At 39.5% G+C, this 16,185-nt stretch overlaps 1 protein-coding gene across 1 annotated transcript; it reads right to left on the bottom strand.

Moving 5' to 3' along the window:
- Positions 1–1,265: 1,265 nt before the first annotated feature.
- Positions 1,266–15,274, bottom strand: LOC148322562 (uncharacterized). Its single transcript, XM_088317264.1, has 18 exons — positions 14,909–15,274; positions 14,483–14,496; positions 10,305–10,355; positions 9,363–9,656; positions 8,114–8,464; positions 7,748–8,041; positions 7,296–7,682; positions 6,582–6,718; positions 6,094–6,106; positions 5,209–5,526; positions 4,825–5,121; positions 4,432–4,743; positions 4,081–4,365; positions 3,675–4,001; positions 3,271–3,591; positions 2,555–2,842; positions 2,307–2,455; positions 1,266–2,181 (listed from the first exon to the last, which is right to left on the bottom strand). Exons 1-18 carry the CDS (start codon positions 15,262–15,264, stop codon positions 2,173–2,175), a joined length of 4,203 nt encoding a protein of 1,400 aa, XP_088173390.1. The 5' UTR covers positions 15,265–15,274; the 3' UTR covers positions 1,266–2,172.
- Positions 15,275–16,185: the final 911 nt, after the last annotated feature.

Below are 16,185 nucleotides of genomic sequence, written 5' to 3'. Positions count from 1 at the left end.
CTAAACTTCTTCACTTTGCGTTTTTGGCTAGCGGCCTTGAAGGGCGTCTTGCGGGCTCCACTTCCACGCACTGTCTGATAACGTGAAAAGCCGTCGTTCTCTGCAGGCTGGAACAGGTGGACAAAAGAAATACACTCACTGTTGCCACCAATGCAGGATAAATGAAATGTATAGGTAATTTTACGTTTATTACTGTGTGTCATATTATTTTGTCAGGATTCTAATTTTTTAGGGGCCCTTCTCTGACCATCAATCAGAGTTGGCAAAATTACTCACCCTGATTCCTAAAGGGGAAGCCTAACAACAAAAAGTTCTGAACAATATGTTCTATGTGGCCCAACTGGTCTAAAAATGGTATTTTGATAAATTCGTGGAATATGAATTAAGCAGCAAAATCCACTAATTTGTATTCATTTCATACTTTGTAATTGTGCAGCTCTTATAGTGTTGCTTACATCACTCTATAGTCAGCCTGGCATTTCTCTACCCTTGTATGGCAAAATTTGTTGCACATTCCACGAGAAGAGCAGACTGGAGTTGATTTACGCAACATTCCAAGAGATAAAGCAGTGAGTGGGATACAAAATATCTAGCAGGCCAGGGATTGTCGGCCAGAGTACTGTGACCGTGACAGGTAGGCCTCGGGGAAAATAGAAAATTATGTATTTTTTACTGTTAGTATTCATAACTAATTATACCGATTTAGATGATTAAAGAGTTATTTTACTGTTAAGTCATTTCCACATTTAAATCCATACACCCAAAACGTCCAGAAAGTAAAACAAAATCCTGAGTGTGTGTCGGCGCGGTATGTACACTAGGGGTCACCAACCTTTTTGGAAACTGAGAGCACCATCTTGGCTACGAGTTTGATACAATTCCAAACTTGCTCAAATTACATTTACTTACGTTTGTATAAATGGCGAAGACAGCGGTCATGTTAAAGATTCCTTACAATAATTCTCAACAATGATTTGACATGGTAGTAAAAAGATAAATATCAATATGCCTTGCTTTATTCATCTAAATCTCTGCCATTTTTTTTTTTTTTTTACATTTTCATATATGATCACTTCCGCAGCATTCATAAGAAATCGCAATGTTCCATCAGCGGTGAGCTATTTTTAAAACAGGCCAGGGCAGGCTACTCATGTGGTCCTTTGGGGCTACCTGGTGCCTGCGGGCACTATTTTGGTGCCAAAGCAGTTTCCAAAATGTTTTTAGCTCAAGACAGATGCAGACAAAGAATAAACTCATAGACATGTGTAATTATGGTGTAATTATCCGGACAATCTAATGATTGTGCCATTTTCTGTCACATTGCTGTAAAGAGACAACCCAGAGCCATTATTGTTACTCACTTGACGCAACCTTCTTCTACAGGGCATTTCTGTTATTCTACGTAGCGTTTCTTATTTTACAGTCGATTCAAAGTTCAGATGGTTCTACAGATGGGACATTTTAGACAGTGACCCAGTCTCAGGCAGCCTGCTGGGCCTGATGCCATGCTTCCCAATTGCCGGCCCCTTGGCAGTTCGGTTGGCATCCGTGTGCCGTGTCCACATCCCAGCAACAGCGTCACCGATTTGGGCTGGCTCCCGCAGGTCCCCAGCCAATCATACACAGACTGAGCCAAATAATTCCAGAGGTAGCCAATAGTGATCCTGGATGTGCCGAGTGTCATCCCTCCCTGATGGAAATTCCTTAAACCCACCATATACACAAAACGCAGACATCTATGCATAGTGGGAGCGTGCACATCCTTGTGTTTACATACGTGTGTGTTGGAAAGAAGAGATCAAACTCATCTTTTGATTTTCAAGTGATTGTTTATCTTTATACTTCACAGTTGTTTCGGTTAAATCCTTACATTTTCTATTTTGTGTCTCAAGTGGGGAAAGCGTTCAAGCCACCATTGCTGCAATTCGAGCTTTGGCTCCCTCTAGTGGTCAGTTGAAGTAAGTGGTGATGTGTTTTTTTTATTAGGTTACTGTTATTATACGTGGATGTCGAAGTTAATTGCAATTTCTGCTTTTTTTTTTTTTTGACTTGTTGAAAGTCAGCGAGGCAAAACTCAGAATGATAAAGAACACTCATAGATATTTAATTGTTCAGCAATCAGCAAATGATCCAGGTGAGAAGAATTCAACTGCATCACTTCTGATGTCACGACTATTTAGTCTAAAGGAGGAAAGAAGAAAGGGAAGAAAGTCTGGATTTATCTTATTATAAATTACAGTACATCAGATCATATATTAAAATCTTGAATGATTTTATTATAAAATCAGAAATCCGCTTTAACTCACTTTAACTAGTGTGGCCAAGACACCGTAGAATATGGAGATGAGGAACAGCACAAGAAACGTGGCAGACATGTACCAACTTTCCACATTGATATCTTGACTAACAACCGCGTCTGCAATGTCATCCAACACATTGCAATCTGGTAAGATCACTGAAAAATACAAATAAACGTGATTACGGCATTGTTTTGTAACAAGAAGTGCCAAATGTGGGCTTTGATCAACGTGCAGGACAGTGCACAAATTAGTACCTGGATTGGTTACATTCAAGGTCAACGTGAGAGTTGCATGTGTCACCCTGCAGGTGTGGACCGCCCCAGGTAACAGATCGACTTGGGATAGGCGAAGGCGGCTCTGGATGCTGAACTTCCCATCTGGACCTGTGCTGGGTTGACTGGTGTTGAAGTGAAACCGTTCATTGGTGTCATCGAGAAACCACGACACGTTAATGGAAGCCGGACTGAAGCCGAACACCAGGCACACAAGTTCACCTGAACCCCGCAGCAAGATGGCTGAAGGCTGGCTGGGAGTGACTGTGGCTGGAACATAAGAACCGCATGATGAAATGGTCCAACAGTTTCAGAACAAAATTCATCAACATAAATTTGCAAGGAACTTAGGGATTTCGTTATCCAAAGCATCGCCAAACAATTCGGAAAATCGGGAGAAACTTCTGCATGTAAATGGCAAGACCGAAAACCGATATTGAAGGCATGTGACCTTTGACCCCAGGATTAAAAACTGACATCGTTGTACCTTATCGTTTTACAGTTTTTGTACATATGCACATTTAAACTCTACTTTACAAATCGAAAGCGCCCAGACTTGTCTGGGATTTGCCAAAAGTACGCTGTGGTCTGACGAGCCAACATTTCAAATTGTCTCAAAACTCAGGTCGGAGGACTCGCGAGTCAAGACACCACCGCACAACAATATCAAATTTGTCCAAAGATGATTTTGCGCTCACCAAACACATCCTCGATTGTGCCTCTAACGGGCGTTTCCGATGACTCATGTCTCACAGAACAAGAATATCTGGACCGCCGGTCTTGACTTTTCGATACATTTAGTCTGCTGCTCATTGAAAAAGTGCCGCTCGTGCTGCTGTATTTCCACGCAGGGCTGTTGCTGTACGAAACAGACGGCAATCTTTGCCCATCTTTCTCCCAGTACACTATTTTGTTATCTGGGAAAAATCCAGAAACCAGGCAAGTAAGTGTGATTTCATCAGAGTTTGCCAGCTCCGAGATGGTCGGCGGGATTATGCGCACAGTTGGTGGAATCGAGTCTAAAGAACACAAACACAGATAAGGTCAACGTTTTCTATTTGGATGGTGATTAAATTCCGTTACGACCGTAAATGCAAATTACCTTTACTTTTGCTTACACGATCTTCGTATCCTTGATCGGAACATTTATGTTTCCCCTCACAAGACACGTTTTTATATGCATCCCAGTCACTTTTTAAAACATCGACGAAGCTCCGAAGTGACTCGGTGCCATTAGCGTGACTAGTCGGCTTCTCCGTATGGGAACTGTGGAAATATTCCGTCCCGTCTACTTTCCAGGAAATGGAGAAATCATCCAGATGAACGCCGACCAAAAGACAAGTGACCGTCACTTGATCCGTCTGCTGCGACTCTGTGAGCGGCGGTCCGTGAGTATAAACTCCAACTTTTAGAGCTGATGACGGTATGACTGCGACGAAACATTGAATATATATTTTTAGAATCATTATTCAGTTGGTGCCTGATGACAAAATTATGAAAACTTTTACCTGAGCAGACGTCGATGCTTTTGCTGACATTTTTACCGAGCCATGCGTCAGACACTTGGCAAGTGAATATTTTCCCAGTTTGCCATTCTTCTTGCTCTATGTCTAGTTGACTCGCCACCGCCACACGTCCATCCGCACTCATGCTGATGTCGCTCGTTGACGGAGGTCTTTGCTGCGACTCGGTCAACCACGTAATTTGAGGATTAAAACCCCAACCAGAGCAGAGGACTCTCTGTGGTTTGGACTCTTCCCTGGGGGCCAAAAAGAGCTCCACCGATGGCTCCCCTGATAAAAGACGACGAATGATATTTAGCACGCGACATGAAAGCAACTGTTGACTTCGAATCTCACCAAAAATGTCGTCCATGGGTCTTGAGTGGAAGATGCCGGAGAAGCCTTGGCTCACTTGACAGGTAAAACGTGAATAATTCTCCATGGATGATTTTGGCAATCTGAAATGCGGACTGATGGAATGCGGGCCTGGTGCTTTAGAGAGCGCGACGTAGTGCTTGTCAGAAACCTCCACGCCGTCGGCTTGGAGGTTGACGTAGAGGTCGACGGCATCCAGTCCCGTGACGTCGCATTCGAACACGGCGGTGTCTTTCGTCGGCAAATCGGCGAGAGATCGCCTGATCGCCACTGATGGAGCGTTCACTGCAGACTCTAATCGATGATCATGAAAGAGCAACAAAAGAGACATTGAAGTCTGGCTGCTCTTTGACTCCATGTTGATTTCACTCCTACCTGACACGGGTACGATCTCCTCCACTTCGGAGAAGCAGCGATGCGCCGCTTTACATTTCACGCTCTTTATTTGTTTCCACACATCTGCCGATAATGTGAGATGACTGACGATGTGAGACGCGTTGTGGTACTGGCTCACTTGGTTATAAGCGGCGGCATTGCCCTCCGCCAGTAACGTCACGACGGCATCCAATGGGGTGCGCACACGGCATATCGCTTTCGCTTCCGATGTTCCCATCATGACCGCCCGGAAACTGGGAAGCTCCACGTGAATGGAAGGAGGGTTATACGCCTGAGCTGCCGGATGACATCGCACGTTCGTTGTTAGTGACATCATAAGTAGAATTCATGAGACGACAGTCAGACAATGCATGTGGTACGTACTTTCACAAATACTGATGGACTTTTTTGTTTCTTTTTGGTTTTGAATTGACTGGCATGTAAAATTGGAGCCACTTTTCCAGTCTTCCACCGTTGGCTCAAACTCACTGATGAGGGTGAAGGTTTTGGATTCTTCCACCACACTTTGAAATTTCCTGGTGGTGCTCTGCCCGACGGGGACTTTTTGGTTGTCCCGTAGCCACTCGACACTCAGCGTATCCGGAAAGAAGCCGCTTATGATGCACAAAAGTTTGACGGTGGGCGTTCCGAATTTATCCTCCCACAGTGGGTATAATGTCATGTCTGGAGGCAAAGTATTCGCTGCGGAAATTGAAAATACAGTCTTGTGTTTCATTTGAATTTCACTTCTTGGGTATTTTACATTTATTACAAATCAATCATACATACCTTAAGGTTGTTGCATCTACCCTAAACATGATGTCTTTTTTTTTTTTTTGGTACTTTGATAATGTCTGGTGTCTAAACACAGTCAGGTGGAAATGAGGCCGGCAAGCGTGATCGGAGGCAAGCAGCAGGTGAAAGCATTGAAAAAAAAAAAATAAATGAAATAAACACATATAGGCAATCCGGGAAAAAAAAAGCACCAAACAGAAGTGAAAGACGGCGCGGAGCAACTGTGCGTGACTGACAGCAGGTGTGAGGAGGCCAGATGACATCCACACGGTTGTGACAAACACATTTAAATATGTTATTTACATCTTGAGGCTTTTTTAATATCCTGTTGAATCCAGGTGCTGACACAATGTGACTGTTTTACAAACACATTAAGAATAAAAGAAAAGCAATTAGAAATACTCTAGTTGACATCATTTTTATTTTAAAAAAAAAATGTGAATAATTATATGTGACTATACACCCATTACTTACATGGTAAATAATACTGTGCATGCAGGAGATAATTTTGACAGACAAAAAGCTGATTTTTTTTTTCATTTGACCTGAAAAGAAAATGAAGAAAATCAACATCCATCCTCTTAATAATAATAATTGTATAAATAATTTTATAAATCGATATTAATAGAATTTCCAGTGCATATACAATGAGAAGACTACACAGCATTTTTTCAATGCTATAATTTGGATTTTGTGCAAAAATAAAAAAGACCAGTTAAATAATTTCCAATATATATATATATATATATATATATATATATATATATATATATATATATTAGTTTTATTTATTTAATTTTTTGCTTTGTAGCAGAAAAGCCTTCAAATGTTGTTTATATCACTAAAACCTGGTATTTCAACAGGGGTGTGTAGACTTTTTATATCCACTGTGTACAGTCATATAGAGCCCTAATGGTAAAATTGTATAGCATTGCTGGATTTTTGAAGTTTTTTCATATTACCTTGAAAACCGTTGTTCCAATGCTGAACAGCAGTGTGATGAGGAAGAGGAGGATGAATGTGAGCGCCGTGTGTTCCATGTTGTCTTGCTCTTCATCCACGACATTATTCCACTGGTGGGTTGTTTCCACCAGGTAGTCTAGTGGATGTACATTATGACTTTGGTTAAAGCTCAAAAATAAAATATATGCCCTTTTAAACAATATCTCTGTCTGCTGGTTCTTCAACACGTGATGAGTTTCATGACCTCGTAAATCTCAGTTGCTACGGTTTATTAAAAGGCTTAATATGTCCTCACAAAATTCTGATTTAGATTCCTTTGAACTAATGCTAAAGACTGGAGACCCTGAGTTGCTTTTCAAAGACTTGGCATGTATGACTTGACGGGTCTAACCTTTAAATGACCTTTAAATATCTCTTGTTTTGTTCGGGCAGCAAGACCCAGGAGAGGAAAAAGACGTGCACAAAGACAACTTGACACAAATATTCAAGTCAATTCCTCTAAGGTATAGAAAATATATTGCTATATGTGTTATATTAGCTGAAAATAAAGACAACATGGACAGCTTGCGACATACAAAAGTTGCAATGAGTTTTTTTTTTTTTTATTTGTTTTTTAAATCTGCATTTAAAGACAACACAAAATGTTGATTCAACAAGCAGCAAACATTAAAGAGCAAACAAGAGAAGACAGCGGGACATAGAAGAAGACGTCTACTGAGTCTTGCACAAATCGGGGTTGTCGATTCTGAAGTCGGCCGGATTCATTTTGGCGGATGTGTACGTAATGGACCTGCCAATGTCGTTGAACGGGGCGGCCAAAGACTCGTGGTAGAGGATGCAGTGATAGAACACATCAAACGTTTGCCACTGCTCAAAGCTGAGTGTTAACTGGCCGTAGACCGAATATGAGCCTTGGTTTTCGACAGGTATGGAGGTACTCTGCACATAAGTGGAGTTTATCGGCTCATCGTCAACACGCCAAGACACAAAAACGTCGTGAGGGAAGAAGCCTTTTGCAAAGCAAGTCAGGGTCACCGTTTCGGTTTTACTATCTTCCACTGGAGCCATCATAAAAAGTGTGGGCCGCTGCAATGGTTTACCTGCAAAACAAAATGTGCAAACTCACAACACAATGACACAAACACAAACCCCAAAAATGTCTTACCGATATCTCTTTCGTAGGATTTCTTCACTGAGTCGCCCATATTTGGACCAAGCACAACGCAGTTGCGCTTTATCCCAGTTTTCCATTCGTCATACGTGATGTCGAGGTTGGTGCTGAATACGCCTGTTTTGCCCAAAGGCGAGATTAAAGTACCAGCCATGTTCTTCCCGTCCTGGTTCTCCCATGAAATACTCTTCACGGATGACGTGCTGACTTTGACTTCACATATTACAGTTCCTTTTTTCTTCAAAAACATCTGCTCCATTGTGGGGCCCGTGATCTTTATCTCCACACCTGTTAAAAAATTCCAAATTGGATTTTTAAGCCCCGCTTCAATCAATGTTCTTCTTTTCAAAGAAAACGCACCTGATGAATACGACGCGGACTTGCGGGCGACGTGTGACGTCACAGAAACATCTCCCCGTGCGCCTTTCCCTTTAAATTCGCACGTTACGTTGGTGTCAGGTGACCACTGGTTGCCTTTGAGCACCAGGAGGCTGGCGGCACTGTAAAGTGTCGTTCCATTTTCGCTCTTTCTGGCTTCAGACTGAGTCTGGATTTCGTCTATTTTGCCGTACGTCACGTGGTATCCGTTTCTCAGCCATTTGAAGGCATAAATATTCGGGGAAAAATCTTTGGCAAAACAGGCAAAGGATGCCTCCTCGTCTTGCCCGTCAGAAGAAGCCAACACTTTAAGAGTTGGCAACCTGTAGTCCTCTGAAAAACAAACATAGTGACAAATATATGTTTGCGCGAGCAGACGTGATAGCGAGCCCAGACGAGACTACAAGTACTGTATATGCGCGAGCAGACATGAGAGTGAGCGAAAATTCTTTTTTGGGCTGTTTTACAAACTTCTTACCACTTCAGTTCGATGGAAAAATATACTTTGGCTCATAAATATGCAACTACTGCTTTCCATGTGTGCATTTGCATATACAGTATTTACACTGAGGCAAGCAAGCATAAATTGGAATTATTAACACTCGAATGCTGATGCAGTGAGATGCAAAAAAGCCCCAGAAAATATTGCGATTATTATTATTATTATTTTTTTTTTTTAGACAGATGCGGCAGAGTCAGCAGCTGCACAATTCATTTCCACCTCACTGTTTGGTTTACAACCCACACTGATGGAATCTGTTTTAAAAAATCTGGAAATGTTGTGTTATTTAATTGATTGGCAATTTCTGTTTGTGTCATCTACCCTCGTGTTTTGTTTTTTTTTTTATGTTTTTTTTTCTTCATAATCGGCCGGCCAGGATTAATGTGGATTGCCGTGAAACATTTCGTTCATTCATCGGCTGACTTGTTCTAATTAATCATGCGATTAAAACATAATTAAAAACTTGATAAAATTACGTTTTGACGACATAATTATCTCAACATTCAAATGATGTCAATGCGATCATTGTCATAAAGTGAAGAACAGCAATCGCAGATCTTTAGTAGAACTTTGACATCGATTCAAAAGCAACTATAAGAATCTTTGTCTTTAAAACATTACCTTCAGCTTCAGCGATCGCCTCTTCAACATCTGCGGTTGAATGTTAGGCTACACACGAGACATCATTTCCAAAGAAACTATAAGAATCTTTGATTTAAAACATATTACCTTCTATTTTGGTGATCATCACTTGGACATCTGCGGCTGAATGTTTGGCAACACATCGGAATTTTGCCCTGTTATCCCAGTCCTCTCTCCTCACTTGGATTTGACTGACTCCCGTATAGAGGTTGTTGTTCTCCACTGAAGGATACTGAATAAAGTCAGTCAAGGCGCTTCCGTCTTTGGTCCAGGCGAAGGTCAGTGGAGAGGGTGTGAAACCGGTGGCGAGACAGCCAAGACTGAGCGTGGCTCCAGAGCCACATTGCATCAGGGGAAAGAGGGACGGTTTGATCAATGTTCCTGGCAAAGGAAAAGGAATTGAATTTGTCGAAATGTAATACGGAAGGCAAATATAACAATTTGGGATTTTTCATGATATTTACTTATTATTTTCTTTTTTTCTAATTTTAAAGAAAATACTTCATTCTTAATTCATTTTTATTAGTTTGAGTATTAGTTTTTTTTAATATATGACATGTTTGTCGAATGCAAGATTAAAAAAGGTCACTAAATATTGTCAAATAAAGTTCTCAATTCTCAAACGCTTATTGATCATATTCATTAACAGTGATGAAAATGAAACGGTTTCAATTCGTTTTCATTTTTTTTGAAAGGCATTCTTACTTTTATTTGTTTGTTAAAAATGTCATGTGGTTAATTTTTGCTTACAATAATAACCATGTGAGATGGTTCCATTTTAGACCAATGAAATCAAAACAGTAGTGAGAAAATTGTCATTTTTAGCGTCAAATATTACTCGCTGCTTTATCACTTTAAAAAAAATATATCATTCAAAACACATTGTGGAATTACATCAACCAAAAACCACATTTGTTTTCCGCATCAATGGGAAATAATTCTGATAAACGTCATCACAATGTAACACAAAATCTTATTAAGTCAATATTTTCCAAGTTAGTTTCCAGTCACAAAAAATGGATTACTTACCTGTCGTAACTGTCACTTGGGTTCCTTTACCCCAATAATCGAAGCCAGCGTCACAGTGACCGAATACAAGTGTGATTTAATACAAAAACCTTCGAGGCACTTTTTCAGACACAAAACAGCAAATTTACTTACCAGACGTAACTGTGACTTGGGTTCCTTTACCCCAGTAGTCAAAAAATTCTCACAGTGATACAGAGCAATCTATTAGCAATGCAAATACCATTACATAAAAAAAAAAAATGAATATATGAACACCAGTTCCTCAAATAGTACCTTCCTGTGTCTCTCAATCAACTCCCTTGGGGGTGTTGATTTCCTGTCATCAGGAATGTGTGTTGGTGAAGATGTTGGTTGCCTGCCACTAAAACATAATATTTAGCCTTATTAATTCATACATTTTACATTATGAAGAATTAATACGTTAGTAGCACTGAGAACAGATTTTTTAACATACATTTATTAACTAATAGTCAGCTTGAATCCGAATCAGAAAGGCCGTTATTGTCATTGTACTCAGTGTGCAACAAAATTAGAGAGCTCCCCGCTCCAGTGCAATACATCAATAATTGAATTAAATATACAAATTAGATGAATTAAAGATGAAATAATGAAATAGAAAATAAATATGAAATTGGAGAAATAAAAACACTTTATGTTGCAGTTCTAGGGTAGTTATGTGTGAGAGGGAAGAAACTGTTTTTTCAGTCTGTTTGTCTTTGTTTGATGCACCTGTAGCGCCTGCCAGAGGGTCGAACAGGTGTGAGCTCGGGGGAGTATTGTTTTTGATGATATTGAGAGATGTTCGACAGGGAGGGGAGAGGGCAGCCAAAAATCCTCTGGGCTGTTTTGACCGTCCTCTGGAGCCTCACTCTGTCTGCCTCGGTGCAGTCGCCGTACCAGGTAGAGACACAGTAAGTCAGCAGGCTCTCGAAGGACGAGTGGTGGAAGGCCAGCGGCGGCTTCTTGTCCAGGTTGAATTTCCTGAGGACCCTCAGGAAGTGCAGACGCTGGTGGACTTTCTTTATCACTGCTGTGGTGTTGTGTGTCCAGGAGAGTCCCTGGTTTCAGCAATATGCAAATTAGTTCAGCAATTTGCAAGTCAATTGTTCCGTTCCGTTTCGAAGGACAGAGGCAGATCTCAGCATGATTTGGTATGCGTTGGATCATTCGCTGTTTCTTGACTACTACGACTATTCTTCCGTCTGGCAAATGTCATTTTAGAACGTCAGAGGCTTTGTTTGATATTTTCAGGCAAAGTTGAATCCAGAGTTTCTCTTGCAGTCATGTGTGGAGTTTTCATTCTAATAAACAGAAAGGACAAATACGACCCCCCCTCATTGTGGCAGTTTCACAATTTAAGAAAATAAATTGAACAGGTGGTACCGAAGTATCAAAGACAATCAAATCAGGTGTGGGCAAATTACGGCCCGGGGGCCACATGTGGCCCGTTAAACGTTTTAATCCGGCCCGTCGAACTTGAAAAAAGTTAAATGAATCAACCTTGTTAATGTTTTATTTTCAAAATACAGTGGTATGTCAAAGAAAAATATTTTGTTGTTATGCTTTTGTTCATTTTCATTTAAAATTAAATGTATTTTTTTTCTCCCATGAGGTGATGCTCCTGGTCTGGCCCCTCTGTCAAATTTTAGAACCCATTGTGGCCTACCAATCAAAAAGTTTCCCCACCCCAGATCTAAATCGTGAGGATTATCTGTCAGAATTAAAAAGCAAACATGTGCACTTCGGGATGGTTTTTATGGTTCCTGTTTCACATGTGCAGGTGGTCTCCCGGAAGTGCAGCCAGACGATATATTTCGGGTTCAACTGTTTCTAAAACATAGCGTTCATGGTATCAAAGGTTTGGAACATACTAACGTGCTTTGTTATGGGAATTTTAAGTGTGGTTGAGCATAACTTGGAAGTTTTTTAGGCACATTGAATTTTTCTTTGAAGGTTCTATTGCTCAGGGTTCATAAAAGTCAACTACAAGCGCTTTTCAAACATTTTAAGGTAAGACTTAAAGCATTACTATTCATATTGATTCTACATTTGACAACATAATGTATATACAGTATTCTTTTTTACATTTTAGAGCTGATGAGCAAATGATTATCTTGTTGTTGGCCCCTCTCGTGATTGATGCTTTTTGCACATGATATTTGTCGGATCTGATAGGATCTGATCCTGTTGTTTCACAAGTATAGCTCGGTTTATAAAAACCTGCCACTAGTATGTGAAAAGAAATGAGCGTTTGCAATTTGCTCATCGACTGCCATTCGATACATCATCGCAGGTTTTTGCTGTGGTGAGTAACACTGTGGTCCAACCCATATATATTCCCACAATGACACATCCCCCATCAAAAACCTCCCAGGTGCAGCACGTGCTGAAAGTATTTTTAAAGACAAACCTTTTAAATATGTGTAAGTGACAGCAAGTTGAAATGAAATCTTCCATCAATCAGCAGTGTTTTTTTTTTTTTATTCTTATTATCGGATCCATTCATTTAAATCATATTTAATTATGAATATATTGATCAAAAGGATAATTCAAAGTAATTTATTTCAATAGCAAATGGCAGTTTCATATTTGAAGAGTGTGTTTTTTTATCAGTCAGTGTCATTTCAATTATTTTTCAAATGGATTGTATATATATATATATATATATATATATATATATGTATTTATTTATTTATGTATTTATTTATTTATTTATTTATTTATTCATTATTTATTTTTATTTTTTTTTAAAGCATCACAACGGGATTTTTACAACCTCAGCTAAAATCAGATACATCCTTAGTTCAATAGATAATTCAATTCTATCCTGGAAATGAAATTATTAATAAATAAACATAAAGAAATGGGTATTTTCTGCAGTTTTTCATACTTTCTGGAGAAAAAAAACTCCATTGTCATTTTAATTCTTATTTGTTTTAAGTGTTCTATCTCATTTAGGAAGTGACAAAACTGTCCTATTGGTGCAAATTAAAGGAGAAGTTTTTGTGTCTTTGTGCTGTTGTTCTTTATCACTGTGCTTCTGGCACAGTAGTACACCGCTGTGTCCTCCGCCTTCAGACTGCCCATGTTTAGTTGGAGCTGGCTGCTGGAGTCAAGTCTGGAGATGGTGAATCGACCTTGAACTGCAGGTGAGTAAAATATCGGACTACTGTGAGTGCCTATAAAAGCGATTTCTTCCAAGCCTTTTCCAGGCACCTTTCTGATCCAGCTCCACGCATTGCTGGAAAACCATAAGCCAGACGTCTTGCATGTCAATGTGTGGGATTCTCCGACTCTTTTCACAACAGATTCGGACTGTTCTATGCTCCAGCCTTCAGCGGCCGTCGAAGCAAAAAGAGCAAACATCAAGTACGTCAGCGTTCGCTCCGCCATCTTGCCTCGAAGCAGGAATCACAAAAGTGTTCTGCACTTGCTTGAGGGCAAGGAAGCTCGTTTTATAGTGCGATGGTGGGGAGTGTGTTTTGCATAGAGGGAAATGGGCAACTTAAAGGCTTTTGAACTCACCATAATGTGACCTTACGAGCAAGCAGAAACATAGTGCTCTATATTTTTTGTTTTCAATTCACCAATGGGAGAGGTTTGCAAATGCCAGTTTACTGAAGTTATTGACAATCCCTTCGTAAACCAACACCAAAGTTGAGTATGACGGCCCGTCTGAGTTATTTTTTTATATATTAGTCTTTTGATCTCTCGATTCACACTTGATACCTGTGAAGGGCATCATGTTAAATGTTGAATGTGAGGGGTCAAAGGTCATGTGTGCCTTGGTGCCACTCACTGGAAGCCGCAGCCAGCAGCAACAGCACAACTTCAGAGAACATGGTGGGAAGCAAAGGTGTCCTGATGGGGGCGTCTAATAATAATATAATAATAAGAATATATTTTACATTTTCTCCCGAAAAAACTAATTGAATAAAATAAAAAAAAAATCATCAACAGTTCAGCTCGACAACATTATAACTGATCGATAATTTTATCTTTTTTATTTTTTTTATTTTTATTCATCCCTCCAAAAAAATATACAGTAGAACATTCTCTAATTAGCTGCCATTAATACGCGACAAGAATTTTCTCCTTGTGCTTAGAGTTTATAAATAGAGCGCCATTCGAATGATCGCACCATCGCCGGTTTTTGCTATGGTGTGTAACACCGTGGTTCGGATTTGTGTATTGTAAGCACAATGAAACACGCCCTCTCAAAAACCTCCCAGCCGGTTTCAGAAATATTTTTGAAAGACAAAGCTTTCATAGATGCATAAACAAAATGAATGCAAATCATTTATGAAAATGACAATGGGTTGCGCGTTTGGTCATTATTATGTTGGAAACTTGATCCATTTATTAGCATAGTGTTACATTAAAAAAATACATAAATAAATAAATAAATAAATTAAAAGCAATCGGATTAACCCTGATATGCCAATAACATCATTTATTCCAACAGAAAATCTTTATCGGAGAGTATGTTTTCTTTTTGTCAGTGTGATTTTAATTCGGGAGTTGGAAGTGTTTATGGCAAGAAAAAAAAAAACTGGTGCAAAGGTTTTTGTGGCCATTTTCTGTTGTTGTTTATCACCGTGTATCTGGCGCAGTAATATACAGCTGTGTCCTCAGTTCGTAGACTGCCCATGTTCAGATTGACCCGGGTGCTGGACTCCTGTGTGGAGATGGTGAACCGACCCTGAACGGCAGGTGTGTAATATTTTGGAACTCTCCAAGATTCTTTTATATAAGAAACCCATTCCAAGCCATTAGCAGGCCCTTTTCTGATCCAGCCCCAGCCATAGTTCGCAAAATCGATGGCAGATCCTTTGCATGTTAATGTGTGGGATTCTCCGGGTCTTTTCACCACGGGTTGGGACTGTTCTATGCTCCAGCCTTCAGTGGCTGTCGAAGCAAAAAGAGCGACGAGCAAGTATGTTAGTACTCTGTCCACCATCTTGCTTTGAAGCAGGATTCATTAGGGCATTTGGCGTACGTTTTATAGCGCACTAGTGGGATGCATGTTTTGCATAGGAGGAAATGGCAAGTTTAAAGACCAGAATGACGTTCATAAATGTGAGGACACTGACATATATATATATATATATATATATATATATATATATATATAAGCCTAAATTTAATTAGATTTATTTATTTATAATAAATCTGATAGTTTATTGGAATGCAAGTTAATTGATTGCTTGTGTTTTGTAATAAATATCTTGGAAGAGGACCTTGAAAAAAAAATAATTGGACATTAAAGCGATTTATTTCGCAGAATTGTTCAGCCCGACTGCTCGGCGTATATGAAATGTCAATGTTGCTCAAAATGTATGCAAGATTTTTAATGCAACACAGTGTACAAATGTTAATGTAATTTGCTTTATTCCTTTATCTAACCAGAGAAGGATTTAGAAAGCAACTTGTTATGAAGTTTTCCATGAAAAAAAAGTGCAAGTCAAGAATTATTGTAAAATTGAAAGCACACAATTAATATTAAAAAAAAAAAAAAATCTAATGTGTAAGACAAAGATTGTGGCTTTTACTCAATCTAATGGACATGAGAAAGATGACGCAGGTTGTTTTGTGTTTTATCGATAAATAAAAAGTGATTCTAAATCAGTCTGATTCTTTGTCAGAATTTAAAAAGAAAATTTCTAAAAAAATAAAAATAAAAATAATAATTCTCATCAACTTTCTCACAGTACAAATGTAAAACACCAGTGTTCAGCATCAGCGCTCAAATTAAAGCCTGAAAACTAGCAATGTTGCTCTTGAATGCTAATTCTTTTCTTATTCATTTTTTTCCCCTTACGCTGCTTTCATTTTGCAACAAAACGCCACCCCAAAAAAATGCACCACATCAAAGTGCACA

The sequence above is a fragment of the Idiotropiscis lumnitzeri genome, chromosome 15, assembly GCF_059441095.1.
Source record: "Idiotropiscis lumnitzeri isolate Australia: NSW breed Sydney's pygmy pipehorse chromosome 15, RoL_Ilum_1.0, whole genome shotgun sequence".
Taxonomy (NCBI): Eukaryota; Metazoa; Chordata; class Actinopteri; order Syngnathiformes; family Syngnathidae; genus Idiotropiscis; species Idiotropiscis lumnitzeri.
This window is presented reverse-complemented; position numbering and strand designations above follow the sequence as displayed.

Coding starts and splice junctions, on each gene's coding strand:
- LOC148322562 (XM_088317264.1), bottom strand. CDS start 15,264: ATGGTGGACAGAGTACTAACATACTTGCTCGTCGCTCTTTTTGCTTCG. Junction 9,657..10,304: donor CCAAGTGACAGTTACGACAG/GTAAGTAATCCA, acceptor TTCCTTTGCCAG/GAACATTGATCAAACCGTCC. Junction 8,465..9,362: donor GATGATCACCAAAATAGAAG/GTAATATGTTTT, acceptor TTTGTTTTTCAG/AGGACTACAGGTTGCCAACT.